Source organism: Anser anser (assembly GCF_964211835.1).
Source record: "Anser anser genome assembly, chromosome: 15".
NCBI classification, from domain to species: domain Eukaryota; kingdom Metazoa; phylum Chordata; class Aves; order Anseriformes; family Anatidae; genus Anser; species Anser anser.
The window spans coordinates 13601948-13618609 of NC_139736.1; the positions used below are offsets into that span (position 1 = coordinate 13601948).

At 52.9% G+C, this 16662-nt stretch overlaps 2 protein-coding genes across 12 annotated transcripts; both read left to right on the top strand.

The window, feature by feature from the left end:
* The first annotated feature begins 605 nt into the window (after positions 1-605).
* On the top strand, positions 606-9151 carry AMDHD2 (amidohydrolase domain containing 2). The gene is made up of 12 exons (XM_083800022.1): positions 606-773; positions 1006-1110; positions 1579-1715; positions 2493-2632; positions 3024-3078; positions 3489-3701; positions 4757-4845; positions 5081-5225; positions 5491-5598; positions 6291-6359; positions 6925-7026; positions 7419-9151. Exons 2-12 carry the CDS (start codon positions 1028-1030, stop codon positions 7505-7507), a joined length of 1230 nt encoding a protein of 409 aa, XP_083656148.1. The 5' UTR covers positions 606-773; positions 1006-1027; the 3' UTR covers positions 7508-9151.
* Positions 9152-9253: 102 nt separating this feature from the next.
* Positions 9254-16630, top strand: LOC310881978 (UPF0488 protein C8orf33 homolog). 11 transcript variants are annotated; one of them, XM_083800017.1, is made up of 7 exons: positions 9254-9302; positions 9921-9997; positions 12128-12265; positions 12451-13178; positions 14665-14755; positions 14880-15026; positions 15163-16630. In XM_083800017.1, exons 3-7 carry the CDS (start codon positions 12253-12255, stop codon positions 15357-15359), a joined length of 1176 nt encoding a protein of 391 aa, XP_083656143.1. In that variant the 5' UTR covers positions 9254-9302; positions 9921-9997; positions 12128-12252; the 3' UTR covers positions 15360-16630. The 11 variants fall into 11 exon arrangements, with proteins under 11 accessions (XP_083656143.1, XP_083656145.1, XP_083656137.1 ...); XM_083800019.1 differs by having other exon boundaries at positions 9263-9302; positions 9921-10060; XM_083800011.1 differs by having other exon boundaries at positions 9263-9302; positions 12131-12265.
* Positions 16631-16662: the final 32 nt, after the last annotated feature.

Sequence of the window (16662 nt, forward strand, 5' to 3'; positions counted from 1 at the left end):
GTGTGGGGAGGGGGCTTCGCTGCCCCCCCGGGCCATGTCCCCTGCAGCCAGCTGCCCGCAGCGCCGAGCACTGCCGAGCACAGGCTGCAGGCGGAGGTGGACGGACCCCAGCGCCGGGCAGGGGGCCCCGGGGCAGCAGTGTGTGCCCAGAGCACCTCGGGCTGCGGAGAAACGGCCGCGGCCTGGCTTCAGCGCCCCTCTGCCTTTGCCCAGTCTCTCACCGAGCTCGGTGCTGGGGCTGTTTTTTCACTATTTTGGGGCTATTTTTCCACTCAGCTGCCTGAAGTGGATTTATTTCGGTTTTGCGGCCCCACGGGCAAGAGCGATGCGAGACCGACTTCATTTCTGGCCTTTCAAGCGTGCGGGGAGCGAGCCTGGGTGAGGGCCCGGCCACCGCCCTCCCGCCCCGGGCCCGGCCGGGAGCCCTCTCAGGGGCTGGGGGGCCGCGCCCCGCCGTGGGGCGCCCCTCGCCCCCCTCCCGGCCCCTCCGCCCGCCCCCGCGGCAGGCGGCGACCTCCCCAAGATGGCGCCCGCGGCCGCGCCCTTCCCGTGATGGCGGCTCCCCGGGTGCCGGTCACGGGGCGGGGCGGGGCGGGGCGCTCCCGTTCGGCACCGGAGCGCGGTCACGTGACGGGCGGCTGGCGGCGCCCCCCGGTGTCCGCCGCCGCGGCCGGGCGCTCCCTGGCGGCCCCGCGCCCCCCCCTGGCGCCATGCGGGCCCTAGGGGCCGGGCCGGGCTGAGCACAGCCCAGCGGCGGCGCGGCTCCAGCTGAGGTAACGGCGGCACCGGGGCCTGGGGACGGGGCCGAGCACCGGGACGGAGCCCCGGGGCTGGGCTGGGCTGGGCTGTCCGCCGGGGCGGGCCGGGAGGAGGCCGGGGCAGCCCCCCCGTCCCGCCCCGCCCCGCCCCGCCCCGGCTGCCCGGTCCCCGTGGCCGCTGTCCCGGGCCCCCCCGCCCGGGATCCCCCCGCCGCTGTCCCTGCCCTCAGGGCTGCCCCCGTTGCAGGTCGGCTCCCCCCGGCCCGACGATGCCGTCCAACAAATCCGTGTCGGACGCGCCCATCGCCCAGTTCACCAACTGCCGCATCCTGCGGGACCGCCGGCTGCAGCGGTGAGTGGGCCCCGCCGCCGCGGGGGGCACCTGCGGGGAGCCTGGGCGCTGAGCGGGACCTGGCGGCCCCCCGGGCCCGGCCCCGGGCTCCTCAGCGTCCTCGCAGCCCCGTTCCTCCGAAGGGAAGGAGCCACGCGTCTCCCACAGCCCCCGTCGCGCTCCGCTCTCCTTCGGTCTCTCCTCCGACCCCCCCTCGGTCAGTGCGCGGGCAGCTCGCTGAGCCGCCGCGGTCCGGGAACATCACGTTCCTGTCAGATTTAACCGGAGACCAGGCAGAGGGCCGCCGCTCCTGTCGCTGCTGGAAGAGCAGCCCCCGCAGCAGCCACTGAGAGCCTGCAGGGGAAGGTGCTGCCAGGGTCTGCGGACCCCCGCGGTCCCCCTGCGTTGTGGTGCCGCGTGTGCTGTGGCTGGGGGGGCTGCGGGCGGTGCGGGGCTGCGAGCGGCGTGCGAGTGTGACCCTCCCTGCAGGGAGGACCTGTGGGTGCGGGAGGGGAAGATCCTCAACCCGGAGAAACTCTTCTTCGACGAGAAGGGCTCTGCCGACATCCAGCTGGACTGCAAGGGCGGCATCATCGCCCCAGGCTTCATCGATGTGCAGATCAATGGTAAGGCGAAGCCACGTGCGTGCGCAAGGAAGACGGTGGGCCCCAGGCTTGTCTGTCCCTGCTCTTCAAACCCTGCTGTATGTGCGCTGCCCGCAACCAAGCGTGTTTCTGCAGGGCATCAGGGAGATGGGAGTCACTGAGCTAATGATAAAGAACAGTTTTGCCCATGGTTGCTGCTGCTGTGTAACCGATCCACTTTGGATACGTGTGTTTTCAGCCTGGCTTTCCTCCCAACCTCCCTTTCATCAGTAGTCCCTGTGCTGGTAGTTTGCCTACCTTACGCTACCAAGGACGTGTGGAGGATGGAGCAGGACTTCTCAAGGGATCAAGCCTTACCTGCAGTGACTCTCTCCTGGGTGCTGAGAACTTTGTTCTCTGCTAGAACGTGTCAGAAGCTAGATCCTCTCTTTAATGGGAAATACTCAGATTTTGCCCTTCATCAAAATAAAAAGTTGGTGCTTCTTGCAACACGCTGTGATTCTGTAGGGAAAAGCACTCCAGTAGGATGGTGTTGGCTGGATTTGCCAGTGTGAATGTAGGGCAAGACGAGTGCTGGTGGAGCTCTTTGCCTCCAGTTCATGCCATACGAACTGAGTGGCTTGCTCAGGTCACACACAGTTCAATTTGTTCTGGTCACACACACACACAAAAAAGTTTTGGGTTGGGAAACTGAGTGTTCATGAGTCTGGGCCCCTACTAGAGGGGAGGATCCAGGCAGCGAGCCTGCCTTTCCACTGAGGGGGCTGCAGCTTCATCTTTGTTTTGTTTGTGGTGCAGGAGGCTTTGGAGTGGACTTCTCCATGGCTACAGATGACTTCAAATCAGGGATTGACCTGGTCAGTCAGAAAATACTCTCCCATGGAGTGACCTCCTTCTGTCCCACTTTGGTGACTTCTCCTCCATCCGTGTACCACCAGGTGAGTGGCTTTCTCCCCCTCTCATCCGTAGGGTGATAAAGAGCTGAGGGCTGAGGCTGGTACCGAGAGCAGAGAGGGCTGGGGATGATGACATTGCAGAGCTTCTTCAGTGACCGAGACAGCTGCCATGGTGGGAAAGCTGCGGGCATAAGGAGTTGGACTCCAACCCCAGATTTCTTGCCCTTAACCTTTAGACCAGTGAGGCAGCGATGTTTTCCAGGCCAGCAGGTAGCTAGCAGCCTTTCGCAGCGGGGCTCGCAGCTTGCTTTTTCTTTGTGGGCTGTTTGGCCTTTTGTCCCTGATAGCCCAGCTCTGTGGGGACCGGGGGTTTGGGTTGCTTTGCCTGGCAGGGGTACCGTGTCTGAGGTGTCTGACAAACCCCTTTCTCTAGGTTCTCCCTCAGATCAGTGTAAGAAATGGTGGAGCCCATGGAGCAGGTATCCTGGGTAAGTGGTCTTGCCGCTCGCTGTCCTCCCTGGTGTTACTCTAGGAGAGTATCTTTTCCCCTGTTAAGAGGAAAGAAGCCACCGTAGGAAGGCACAAATGGGGGCTGGAGCTCTCTTGGTGGGAGGGATACACAGGTGGGCACAGGTCTGCTCTCTCCCTCAAACTGTCCCCAGCCTTTCTGTGCCCTCTGCCACCCACCCTTTTGGTTTCAGCAGAGTGGTGGCAATGGGGCTGTGGGGCTTGGCCGCTTCCAGTGCTGCGTCTTTTGTCGTACTGATCTCGTAGTTACCTGAACTGTGTTTTGCTGTTGGAGAATGGCAAGAGCTTGGCCCAAGCAGGGTGGACACAGCAGGTTTCTTAGCCCGTGGTGGGGTGAGGAAGAGTCGTGACTCTGTTTCCGTTTGAGCAGGGGCCCACCTGGAAGGACCGTTCATCAGCAAGGAGAAGAAGGGGGCACACCCAGAGCACTGCATCCGCACCTTCGAGGCAGGTGCCTTCCAGGACCTGCTTGCAACCTACGGGTCCCTGGACTGCGTCCGGATAGTCACCCTGGCCCCGGAGATAAAGAGGAGCAGCGAGGTGATCCGGGAGCTCACCAAGCGGGACATCTGTGTCTCGCTCGGTAAGGGCTGGGGAGGAGGCTCGGGGGAGCCGTTGTGTCTGTGCCGCAGGCAGCCTGGGGCAGTAGCATCCCTGGTGGTGTCTCCGTGTGACTGGGCTGGGTGGCATTTCTTTTTGTCACCCCTTCCCTGACCTGTATGGAAGGGACAGACGCATCACAAACAGGGACCTAGGTTGATGCTGTAAATCTGTTGCCCTTTGTATGGCAAGGGCCAAATGTCATCGATTGAAGAGCACTTGCAGTTCTGCACAAGTGCACTGGTGCTGTAAAAACAGGAAATAAGAGCAGTCTTCCTTTTTTTTTTTTTTAAGCCTTCAGTTAATAAAGATTTAATTCAAGGCTGACTATGTGGAAAGGTTCAAACTCTGAAGTTCAGCTGCTTTAGGCCTTATTTGACAGGTGAAATTGTTTTCCAAAGGTTGCTGTTGAGTCTTGAAAACTCGGTTTTTCAACTGGAAGTGCCGAAGACCTCTCCCCCTACTGCATTTTTATAAGTTTTTGGGGGGTGAAATTGAACCTTAATTGAGAAGGGTATTTGTACAGAGCATCTCACAGGCATGTAATGAGAAGAATCACAGAAAGACAGAATTTGTTTGCAGAGAGATTTGTTTACATTAGATATGCTGCCTGTACTAGGGTAAACACCTGTTCCTGAGTTGTTTTATTGATATATTCTTTCTTGGAAAGTGCCCGCTGTTTCCCTACTCCTTTGACACCTCTCCACATAAAGCCTTGAGATACCTGTAGACAGCCCGAAGGCACGTCCTAGGGCCTCTAGCCCAGCCAGCAGGCAGCTCTCTGCGATGCCTCTGGGAGCGAGGCAGCGTTGGTGACTGTTGTGAGCAGTGAACCTGTTTGCGTGAAACACCCACGGCCAGAGGCTCCCGTGCTCATAGTCAGACGCCTCTGCAACGAGGCTGGCATCTCAAACCCAAACACAGGTTGGAGCATCAGAGCAGAGCCCTAGTGATGATGCGTCTTTACGCCTGGAATTCCCTCTGGGGAAATAAATGGAGAGGTGGGCAGAAGAATCATACAGCGGTCTCTGTTCCCAGGTCACTCGGTGGCAAATCTTTCCCAGGCTGAGGAGGCTGTGCAGCATGGTGCTACCTTCATCACGCACCTCTTCAATGCCATGTTGCCGGTGAGTAGTCAAGGGTGTTTGCCCTGTGCTGGCATTGCTTTTGGTGCTTTCTCTCTTGCTGCCCATGAATGCTTATTCTCATCAGCGTGCTTCATACCAGGCCTTGCAATGAGGTTTCACTGATCGCTGCCAGGCGGGGTTTGATAGAGATAGCAGCTGCATCCCCTGGCAGGAGGGGTCTCAGCCTACAAGGCCTGTTGACGTTCAACGGTTTTTCCTCTCTCTCCTTGGGCAGTTCCACCATCGTGACCCTGGGATCGTGGGTCTGCTGACGAGTGACAAGATTCCTGCTGGGCGGAGGGTCTTCTATGGCATGATCTCTGATGGCATCCACACCAACCCTGCTGCCCTGCGAATCGCCCACCGAGCCCACCCCACAGGTAAAGCCATACCAGGCCCACGCAGAGTCACCTGCCCAGTGTCACCAACATCCCAACACCCACTGTGCTGTCTCCCACGAGCGCTACTCTTGCTGCCTGAAAGAGGCCGTTGCCACGTGACGTGATCCACTAGCCCACTTGCCTCAGCTGCAGGTGGCTGGAGGCATCTTGGTCCCTCTCCGGGAGGGTCCGCGTGGCGCAGTGCTCGGGCCTGCAGTAGGATTGGCCGCAAAGCTACCGCGGCGTGTTTGCTTGCCTTCCTCAGGCCTGGTGCTGGTGACGGATGCTATCGCTGGCATGGGGCTGGCACCAGGTCGGCACACCCTGGGCCAGCAGGTGGTGGAGATCGATGGGCTGAACACCTACATTGCAGGTAAGTGCCTTTTGCAAAAGAGCTTGGCACAGCACTGCCACTCGTGCCCCGTTCCTGGAGAGCTCAGCACACCTTCCAGCGCTTGTCAGTGTGAGGCAGCACTTCTGCCACCTTCTTGGGTTTTGTTGCCTGATCAGTTAGTGGCTCTGCCATGACTTTGCCTTGGGGAGAATGAGGCACCTTGTGAAGGTGGGAAATGCCCCGTCTTACTGGAGTGAGGAGGAATCTGACAATTTTTAGCTGTCTGCAAAACCTTTCAATTCATTCTTGTCCAGTGGTATGGATGCTAGAAATTGTAGTGGGGTCAGAAAGGACAGAAAAATCTCGTGGATATTTATTGTCTTTTGTATTTTCTGTAACACCACCACTTCTTGCTAAGTAAGTTCCCTAATCTGCTAGCAGTTAGAGACTGGGAAGATATTCTAAGGAAGGGTGGTTCCTTTGTCAGTTCCCTTCCTCTGTCTTTGGTAGCAGGTGCCTGTGTTGTGAGCTAGGGTTTCATCTAGTCCAGCTGGCCTGACACGGAGCTGCAGGGTGACATCCTAGTAACTCCCTCCGCACTGTCAGCACAGACACTGTCACCTCGTTCCGTCACTCAGCAGCAATAGCTGAGAGACCTTCAACTTGCTTCTTGTGACCCAGGATTTCTACCCTTTGGGGTCCTGCTCAGTGCTGTCCTGTTCCTTTCCCAGGCACGAAGACCCTGAGCGGTAGTGTAGCGACCATGGACGCGTGTGTGCGACACTTCCTAGAAGCCACAGGTAAGTGAGCCTTGCCCACAAGCTGTTACTTCTTGTGTCAGCTTGGGAAGAGGTCTTGCTCTTGGCAACTGTCTGCTCAGCCAGGGAACGTCCCCTCTTGCCCGAGACGTGAGGAGAAGGGTTGGCATCAGTGGCACTGTCCTCAGAGATGAGTACCTTTACGAGGGGAGGTTTCATTTTAACCTGTGGCAGTAAGGTGAACTGTCCTGCTCTTTCCTAACAAAGGGACTAAAAGTGAATGATCTCCTCCCCATACCCTAGGTAGTTCCCCTCTTCCTGCTGTCTCACCTAGGGATCTTTTCCCCTCCTTAGCCCCATGCTTACATGACAAGGGCATTCCAGCTCCTCCCGTTTAGGGGAGAGGGAGTAAGACCAGATATTAGTGCCCTATTGTGATAGGAGGGGACAAAGATCTTGGTGCTGGCAAATACAGTGGGGCTTGTGCATGGGTTTGGTTATCCAGATGGGTCCCTGACATGCTACCAGTTGCCTTAGCCACAAGTTTGGGGCTGCTCTGGTGATGGGGCTGTTTGCTGCCCTAATGCCTCCCCCTTCTTACCCCAAGGGTGCTCAGTAGAGACTGCATTGGAGGCGGCATCTCTGCATCCTGCCCAGCTCCTGGGGATTGAGCACAAAAAGGGGACCCTGGATTACGACTCTGATGCAGGTATTGGTATGGGGACAGTGGTATGAGGGCTCGTGTGTGCTGGAGCAAAGCAGGGGCTGCTGCGAATGCAGGCGTTATCTACCGCTTCAGTGGGGGATCTGGGGAGACCCACTCTGCCCAGGATTTGCTGTGGAGTTTTGCTCTAGTATTTTTTTCTCTTGGTGGGGGTGGTGCTTCACAAGGCCTTTGGAGAGGCCCCCGCATCTCAGATGAACAGGGAGCAGAGCAAGGACGGTGCTCCACTGCTGTCCTGCTACCGTGTTTGGGGTGGGAAGAAAGTTCCACATGCAGACAGCCCTGGAGCCCAGCTCTTTCCAGCTAGCTTCAGCTGCCCCAGTTGCCCTCCTTCTGTTTCTCTGACAGCTGCTTCCTTTCTCTCCTATCTGGTGCAGATTTCCTGATGCTGAATGACAGCCTGTATGTGCAAGCCACGTACATCGCGGGCGAGGAAGTCTGGAGACAGGATGTGTTAGGCATGTGATGCTGGGCTGTCCTGGTGCCCTCCCGAGGCTCCCTGGCACTGTGATTAGCAGCTTTGGTAACCACCCCCCCACTTCTCTTTTTTTTTTTTTTCCTTCCTTCCTTCCTGCAACTCCCCTAAAGGAGCCTCATACCAAAGAGCTGTGTTTTCCAGCACAACCACTGCTTCCAGTTACAGCCATGCCTGCAACAAATTTGTTGGTGCTCAGCTGGTGGAGTGGGGAGAGCAGGCAGGTCTGTGTCAGGAGGGACTGTTGGTCCCTGGAGTGACCTGAAGGACTGCACAGCTGTCCTGTGTGGAGTCCCCAGACAGAGGTGCTCCTATCGCCATCTTACAGTGGTGTGAAGCTGTCCCAGCCTTTGCACTGTTTTATACAGCACACACTAACCTGCCTGTGCCCGAGGCAGGCTCAAGCCATGTCCATGCCTCTCCACGCTGTTTGCCTTGCTCCTGGGCAGCTGTAGCTGGCTGGCCATCAGTGCCAACCAGCTGAGCTCACAGCTCTTCATGTCAGAAGGTTGCTGTTGCCTCAGCAGAAGCTGAGGACCACATTCTGATTCACTGGCACTGATCCTGCGTTGTGCGTCTTCTGGAGCAAGGCTGCCGCAGCTCACTGACTCGGTGCTGTTGTAGGGCTGTCCATCAGTGTGGGCTGAATCCTCAGGGCAGAGATCAAACCCAGGAAAACGAGGCATTGCTGGTCCTTTGTGCCTTTTCCCTGCATGGGCATTGAGTCCACAGCATGTGGTTTCGGCTGGAGCCATGGACAACATCCTGCCACAGAAAACAATGTTCCTTCCAACCCTTTGTGCTGGCGAGATGGGTCCTGCAGGATCTGCACCCAGCCATGCCTAACAGAGCCCTTGCATCATCTGAAGGGTTGGTGCGTTCCTCAGGCCGCAGAGAGGACACTTCTGCTTTAGGTGATGCATCCAGGCTATTAGTGAGGGGCTCACATGCCCTCAGTCCAGCCTGGGGTCTGAGGGAGATAATCCTATGGCTCATAAGGGAAGAAAATTGCAGAGCATTTTTGGCATTTCAAGACAGTTGCTGATAGCTCATTATTCCTGTGCGCATTATTATCTTCTTCAGTACTTGACTGTCAGTTCTTTTCCCGACACTTGGACGCTTCTGTGCCAAGACTGATGCTGTTTTCAAACCTTGTGACGAGTCTTGGCCCCTGACGAGCCTCCAACCACCAAACAAGATGTTTTTTGTAGTGAGGGGTGCTTAGACAGGGGCGAAGCCTTAGCAAGCACGGAGGTTGTGAGGCAAGACGGAAGTCTGGTGAGGGTTGACAGAAACGTGCAGATTTTTCCAGTACCTTTTTATAACCGTTATAAGTGGGAAGTGCTTTCGGGGCACTTTTGAGCCTTGCTGGGATGACTGGCAGCCCTGGGGAGCTTCTAACACCAGCTGCTGGTGTCAGCAGCAAGGAAAACCTCCAGGACTGAAGCACGGAGCTGTCGAACACCCGCGCCGTGGGCGCGATGTGCGTCGTGCATCTCAGCGGGCGAGCGTCCGTCTGCTGTGGGAAGAATCCTCGGGGGGGGGGGGGAGAACCGAATGTGAAACAAGGTGTATAATTCTTTTTTTTTTTTTTTTTTTTTTTTAACAAAATTCAATAAAAGGAAACCTAAAGCAGACGGGGAACCGGACGCTGCGTGTACGCGCCGCCTCTGCGCGCCTGGGGCTGAGGGGCGAGGCGGAACGGAGGCGCCGCGGCCTGGCGGCGGGCGGGCCGCGGGGCGGGGACGGCGACGGGAGGCCGGGCCGGGCCGAGGTGAGGCCCCGCGTGGGCCCCGAGCGGCGGCCGCTGCCCCACGGCCGGGCCCGGGCCGCTGTGAGGGGGTCGGGGGCCGCGGCGGGGCTGGGCCTAGCCCGGGGCGGGCCGGCGGAGCCGGAGCCGGGTTCGGGTCGCGTGGGGAGCCCCGCACGGCTCCTGCGGGGTGCTGGGGAGGGCTCGCCTGGCGCTTGGGGCCGCCCGGGAGTTTTCTCCGTTTTTCTGGGTCGCCTCGTTACTCTTGGGGTACGGGGAAGAGAGCGAAAGGGTGCCAAAAAGCGAGGGAAAGGAAGAGAGAAAGAGGACGGGAGGAGGGGAGAGAGAGAGAAAGAAAACCAGTTGCGAGGCCCGGCTGGATGCTTTGCTGCTCGGGAGGGTTTGTTGCCTCGGGATTTTGTATCTGCTGCCTTCCGAACGGGGCACGTTGCAGCGCCCTGCGCTGTGTTGCTTTATGGCACCAATTGAGCGGTTACACAACGCGCCTCGAGCGTGAAGCCAGAAAACGCGTGTCGTTTTTTGACCTGCTAGTCCGACCTCTCACACAGACTTCAGGAAATAGTTTTAGCATCCATTTTGCAGGTGAGAGATCTGTGCTGATTTGAAACACTGTGCCTTCCCCCCCGTCCCCAGGGGCAGGTTGCAGGATGAGCTGGAGCGGTGCGTTTTGCAGACACATCTGCTGTGCCTCAGCCCAACCCCAGCAGGAGGTAGGTGCCTGTCCCGCCATCCACAGCTGAATTCCAGCCTTGGTTCTGAATTAGCAGAGACAGGTATTTTTTGTATTCCTTCTCTCCAGTCTGTTGCCTATGCTCGTGTTACATGGGACTTGTTCTAAATACAAACCAACAAACAGCAAGGAACTTTAAGAACTATCTGATGTAAACAGCTTTATATTTTATACCTGTGACTTCGATTCTCCCTGTTTTCTGTATTGTTTCTTGCATGATAGTTTTAGACTAAACGTTAGGAGGAAATTCTTCACTCAGAGGGTGGTGAGGCACTGGAAGAGGTTGCCCAGAGCAGCTGTGGATGCCCCACCCCTGGAGGTGTTCGAGGCCAGGCCGGATGGGGCCGTGGCCAACCTGATCCAGTGGGTGGCATCCCTGCCCAGGGCAGGGGGGTTGGACTTAGGTGATCTTTAAGACCCCTTCCAACCCCAGCCATTCTATGATTCTATGATTTACTGTGTAATTGATTGCCAGTTGATTCTTCTCCAGTTCTACTTCTGTTTTTCAGTCTTAAAGAAATGCTATATTAGTATGTCCGGCCCTTAAACACCAGGTTTATTTTTGTGAAGCTTGGCCCTTGTTGTTTGATGGAGAAATTACTTTAAAGATAACATAATATAAAATGCTTTTCAGGAGAGCACAGTTTTATCCAGTCAGTCCGACTTGTTAACATATGAAGTTACGGATCTTGCTTCTACCAATGGCTAGGGGAGAGGCGTGGTTACCCTTTGCAAGACACCTTGCTGAGTGTTTGCTGGTGGACCCGAGGTAATTAACGTGTGCCCACTCACCATGCCTGAGCAGCAGACTGCTTTGTTACACCAGTATCTAGTGCTTGGTACCTCGTGTCAAGGAGCAGCAGGGAAGGTTTCTAGGAGCCAAGCACAGTGACAGGGCAGGCAGAGGCAGGGACTTGGCCAGAAGGGGGCCCATTCACACAGCACCTGACAGAGGAGAGCAAAGCAGGACTGCTGAAGGTAACCATGCTCTGCCTAGAGTCCGGATTGCCACAGAAGTCTGTGGTGATGGGGTAGATCCAAACTTTAGCCAGGAATTTAGGTGTGGATCAGGGTCAAGGTCTGGATCAATGAGGTGTGTGGCTGCAGCAGTGCTGCAACATAGCTCAGGCAGGCCAAGCGTGAGATCTTCAGCTTAAAATAGCTCACAAGTGAGTGAGGAGAGAGCTTCCCTTGAAGCTTTTTTTATTTTTTCCTTTGTAACAGCTCTTATTGGTAAACAGTCCTTGAATGCAGCCAGCAAAAGTCTTTGATGTAGGAGGCATGTGTACTCAGGGCCCTGACACGTTGGTGCTGTGAATGTATGTCTTACTTCTTCGGGTGGGCCCAGCCCCATTGGGGTGTTTCTGCCTTGTACGCGCAGTGTTCTTAGTCCCTTCCTACCATGGCACTCTCAGCATTAGATCTGCAATCTGCCTGTCAGGTATCCCTCGTTTGGAGAGTCCTGGAGAAGCACTGCAGCAAAGAGGATGTTTTTGTGTGTGCCCATTCCAAAGTACTGGTCTTGTACATCAAGCTTTTTGTGGCTTGAAATGTGTTAGACAAGCACTGGAAGACAATGCACATACAACGTTCCCAAACTGAGGTCTTTGGGGCCCACTGGCATGGAAGAACTATGTTTTTTAGGGAATTGGATCTAACACAAAGAACTAATATTACTGTTGTGATATGGGTGGGTTGTATGAGAGTCAAGAAAGATTCCTCTCTTGGGTGTACTCACTATTCAATCAGATCTTTCCCAGTTTTCCAGAGAATCCATGTTCTTGGATTTCTCAGTTGCTTTGGGGGAATGGATGTTAAGCATTTGGTAACCTCGATGCTGTTAGTAGTGCTGCACTTTAAGATTCCTCAAATGTATAATAAGTAGTTAAGTTCTATCTTTTTTTCCTTTAAGGACATTTCATGGTACTGTTTTAGCTTCTAGAAGCACTTGGAGCTTCCTTTCACTTCAATGCCTGTCACGAGTTAGTTAGAGGTGATATGAACACAGAACATGTTCAGAGGAGACCCAGCCAGCAGTGTCTCACAGGATGTTTTTTAAGGCGCACTATAACCTCTTTGTTGTTTCTCTCGATCTTTTTCTTGCATGCAGCAGAAGAGACGCAACACATACCCAAGGTCCTGCGCTTCCATGGGACTCCTTTTGTGAAGGAGCGAGAAGTGACGGACTGCGTGTTTGGGGTTTAGTGTCTCAAGATAGCTGAGGACCGGAAGAGCATGGAGAAAGCAGGTGAGCTCGAACAGTCCCTTCAGGGGAGGGTGAAATTTGGTTCTGTTCTGCAGACTTCCCATCTCGCAGCTTGTGGTTGAATCGCCTCTCTGTGGCAGTACTTTTACAGAGAGAGTTGCAGTAGCAGTGGCATCCCCCTACTAGTAAACAGGTATATTGATAGTAACATCCTTTTTCTTCTCTAGACACAAAAACTGGTGGTGTGGAAGTACAACAAGGCAGTGGACAGGCTTCGGATGGTGTGGCGTACGGGAAACAGTCTGACCAAATCTCTGAGGCAAAACCAAAGTGGTCCATGTCATCTGACAACAGCTTCCGATTTGATTTTACACTTCCTGAGACAGACCCAGAAGCAACTGGTGCACCTTTGGAAGCAGTCCCTGGTGTTGGTGGTGCTGAGCAGATACAAACGAATGTGAGAGCCACTGAGCAGGAGAACTGGAGTGGAGCTCTGCGTTTTGTTGCCTCTGGGCACGAACCCAAATTTGCCTTCAACTTTGCCATCCCGGATGAAGACTGTCCTCCGGTCCCATTAGTTCCAGCAGACCAACATGCAGAGGGTACGGCAGATCATGAAGTGCTGGGTAATGCATTGCCTACTGAATCAGCAGAGGTGCTGCAGGTTACAGCCTTGCAGAGGCCTGAGTTGGCTCAAACTGCAGGTAGTCCACCCAAAGAGGACAAAAGCCACCCCACATTAAAGATCCCCAAACCAGAGAGTGCTCCTGGAGATAAAACAGTGATGGAGAAATCAACATCAGATGGAGCTACACAGAAGAAGAAAAAGAAGAAGAAACAGAAACCTTCTGTCAGTAAAAAGGAGACAGAAGAAACTGAGGTCATCAGGAAGACAAAGACAGAAGCTAATGGATGCCAGAATAAAGATGCATCCCACCAGGATGAGACTTCGCAGGTATTTAAACATTGATAAGATCCCATCATTTATAAAGCCTTCAGTAAAAGAGAAACTTAGTGGCTGTGCGTAGTTTAACAATCAGTATATTGACACGAGATGAAATATGAAAGACAAGAATTACTGCTTGCTTGGAGCAGCTGATTTCTTCCCATGCTAGTCAGTTAAGAACCCAGTCAGTGCCAAGGAATGTGGTGTTCCTTTGTTTCAGACCTGTGCTGAAACATTTGGTGTTTAGACTTGTGATAGCTAATCCTGGGAACCTGAGTGCCACGTTTTCTTTAAAACAAAACATTAAAATATTGCAGGTAATTGTCCTCAGTTAGTGCCAAGCTGGTGTGTGTGGGTGTTAAAGCAGGCACTGTACCCCCAACTTCCACATTGCCAGCTGTCACGAATTACATAACGCAAACAGGAAAGTTGCTAGCTGGTGTAGACAAGGCTATGGCAGGTCCCAGTGTGGAACTTCAAGAAGGTTCCCACTGTGAGGCATGGCCCAGAAATCAACTGAAGTTGCAAGTTCTGTGTAAACACACCATTAAGATTTTATGATCTAAACACATCCTGAGATTTCCTAATGTTCTGCTAAGGTCCAGGTCTCCATTTGATTTTTCTTTTCAGCCTCAGTGTAGTTAACAAACAATTAACAAACAATGCCAGCTGGGCTATACTGACATACAAAATTAAAAAAGAGTTGCTTTTGTTAATATTCTAGACTGACGCTTTCCATCCAAAGTATTGCTTACCAACAACCTTACCAGTAAACAGTGCTGAGTATCAGAAAAGTAGAAAGATTTGAGGATGATGTAAAGCCCTTCCCGTCCATTGGAAGGAGATTGTCATAAGGAAAAGAAGGAGATAGCGTGAGGGCTTTTGCATTTATGTGTTAACAGTTAACAATTGCTTCAGACCTTGGGTGCAGCCCTGTTTCTCTCCCTTTCGCTGTTCAGTTAGCCAGCAGGCTTTATGTGATAGGACTTGGCTCCTTCCATCTTCATGGTCTTCAGCTCCCTAGTCTTCATGCAGTTCTGGCTGAGCAAGCACAAAGGAGCTGAGGCATCAAGACTCAGCTTCTTATTTTGTCCATTACTTACCCTTTGATTTCAGGCAGGTTTTTGGGTAGTTTTCATTGTTGTTTTGTTTTGTTCATGCTTATTCCTCCCATCCATAAGTTGAATTGACAGCTTCTTTCGTGTGAAAGGGCCTGGCCAGCTTTGCAGAAAACTGTCATCTGAATGGCAGCCAGGTATTAAATCCATCAGACAAAGGCAAGGAGTTGCAACAAAACATTTGTCCAGTGCTTTAAGTTTACCCACTGAAAATGTAGGGAATAGGGAAAATGTATTGAAGCCTATAAAGTAATCACCAGAACCGGAAATTCCGGATAGTCCTGCCTTTATGCAGATTTTTTTGTGTGTGTGTAGCAACTGCTGCTGATTTTTGCATGGTTTGTTTCCTCATGCACGCTCTGTTCCATGTTGTGTAGCAGTCAGAGGACCAGCTGTGGAAGGAGGTGGACTGGTGTGTGGAGCAACTGGAGCTTGGCCTGAAGACACAGAAATCCACTCCAAAGCAAGGTGAGCATTCAAGTGAACAAGAGATCTCCCCTGTGGGAGGTGTTGGCAGGCAGGAACAGTGCTGCAGGGGAGACCCTGTGAAGTGTCTTAAGCTGTGGGTTGTTTCTCCTTTGCACTGCTTCAGCCGAGGAGGCTCTCCGTGCAATCAAGACGCTGCGCAATGACAAGGCTCCACTGGTGAAGAAGCGTCAAGTCATGAGAACCCTTTTTGGAGACTACAGGAAGAAGATGGAGGAGGAGCGGTGCAAACAGCTGAAGCTCATGCAAGCAGGTAGGAACACTTGGCATGCAGGGGGAAATGAAGAGGAAAGGGCTTCACTCTTGCCCTCCACATAGCTCTGAAGAGTGGGAGCTCACTGTATTAGATGACTAAACATAACTTCCCGCTATTTTCTCCCCTCTTTAAGCTGCAAAATCTGCCAGGATCATGGAAGTGAAGGAAAGCATCTACAACAAGAACTGCCAGGTCATCAGGAAGCGCTCTGGAGCGTGTAGGAAAAGCCAAGATTCAGCAGGATCCCCTTCAGAGTCACCCGGGACACTTAATACAGGCTCATTCAGATTCACAACTTCCCAAGAAGAGTTTCGCTTTAATTTCTTCTAGGAAAGTATCAGATTAAAACTGTGGGTAGAAACTGTGCCAGATCTCCCATAAACTTGAAAAGGATGCTGTGCAGTAGAAAATGTTTTGCAAGAATCTCTGTATTTCCTGAGGAAAAGATTTGTCTTTCAGAGTGCCTTTAGACAAAACGGATCCGCCAGGTATGCACGGACCCCAAGCCTCAATTCTACACAGCAGTCCTCTATCTTCACACTGTAGAAAGGCGCCTTTACAAAGGTGCCTCTGGAAGGAATTGGTTTCCTTCCTGCAGAATTGACATTAACCTAAGAACGTCTTTTATACTGGGAGATTTTCCCATTCTTCTGTGGCTTTTGAATAAAGCAGACCTTTTATAGCGGATTAGGAAGCAATTTGTACAAAAGGGAGTGCTCTGTAATGAAGATCCAGCTTCTGTGAGGAAAAAGGAGAAAAGGCTGTGTAAGCGCACTGGATATCTGAGTGCTTCCACGTAACATCTGTGTGAATGCAGCTCCTGGTATTGAGGAAACACAGGGCAGTATGTATAGATAATCGCTGCCATCTACAGAGCACAAAAGTTCAGGATCTTGGAGGAAAATGAGTGAGAATCATCCTTGCTCATTCATCTGTTTAATTGACAGGTGTTGACTTAAAAGAACTGTAAATGCTGATTTAATCCAGCTTAGGGATGTTAGGGCAGTTGTTTCCAGACAGGGAAAGATTTCTGTTTCTGAAATCAGGCTCTTGTCACTTAGGAAGGATGAACAATCAGTTCTTTAAAAAAAACAAACAAACAAAACCCCACCAACTTTACTTTGTAAGTAGCCCAGTTACAAACAGCAGTGACTCAGAGGATAAATCAGCTGTGTGCTAAAGCTTGGGTGGCAGTGAAATGAACTGTGAGAGCCCAGAGGTTCTCTTGCGTTTGATTTGTATTAAATTTTTGCTTTATGGACAGTTGAATGTATGTCTCCAGTGTCTTGAGACTGCTTCAGCTAATGAACCAGTCTCCTGTGTTCATGCAGAAAATCTTCACCACTCAGCCTAAAAAAGCTGAAGGAACAGAAGTTCTTAAAAAGGAAACATGGTATCAGGTGTCCCTAGGGTGCAGTGCTTTCCTTCCTTTTTATAGTCCAGTCAGTCATCCTGCATGAGAAGCAAGAAATAGAAGTGTAGGCAGATTCCAAGGTGTGCTGAGAGCAACTGAAAGATGGTGGAAAACATTTGCTGAGAAAAACCTCAAAAAACTGATGCTGACTAAAAAAAATAAAATAAAATTATTAAACTCTGATGCAGCCACTTGCATCTGTGATACTTTTTCATTTTA

Excerpts from the sequence above, each read along its gene's own strand:
- AMDHD2 (XM_083800022.1), top strand. The coding sequence starts at position 1,028 with ATGCCGTCCAACAAATCCGTGTCGGACGCGCCCATCGCCCAGTTCACC. Across the intron at positions 2,633-3,023 it reads CTCCATCCGTGTACCACCAG|GTTCTCCCTCAGATCAGTGT; the intron begins GTGAGTGGCTTT and ends CCCTTTCTCTAG. Across the intron at positions 5,226-5,490 it reads CCACCGAGCCCACCCCACAG|GCCTGGTGCTGGTGACGGAT; the intron begins GTAAAGCCATAC and ends TGCCTTCCTCAG.
- LOC310881978 (XM_083800010.1), top strand. The coding sequence starts at position 9,647 with ATGCTTTGCTGCTCGGGAGGGTTTGTTGCCTCGGGATTTTGTATCTGC. Across the intron at positions 9,870-12,450 it reads TTTTAGCATCCATTTTGCAG|ACACAAAAACTGGTGGTGTG; the intron begins GTGAGAGATCTG and ends TTTCTTCTCTAG. Across the intron at positions 15,027-15,162 it reads GCTGAAGCTCATGCAAGCAG|CTGCAAAATCTGCCAGGATC; the intron begins GTAGGAACACTT and ends CCCCTCTTTAAG.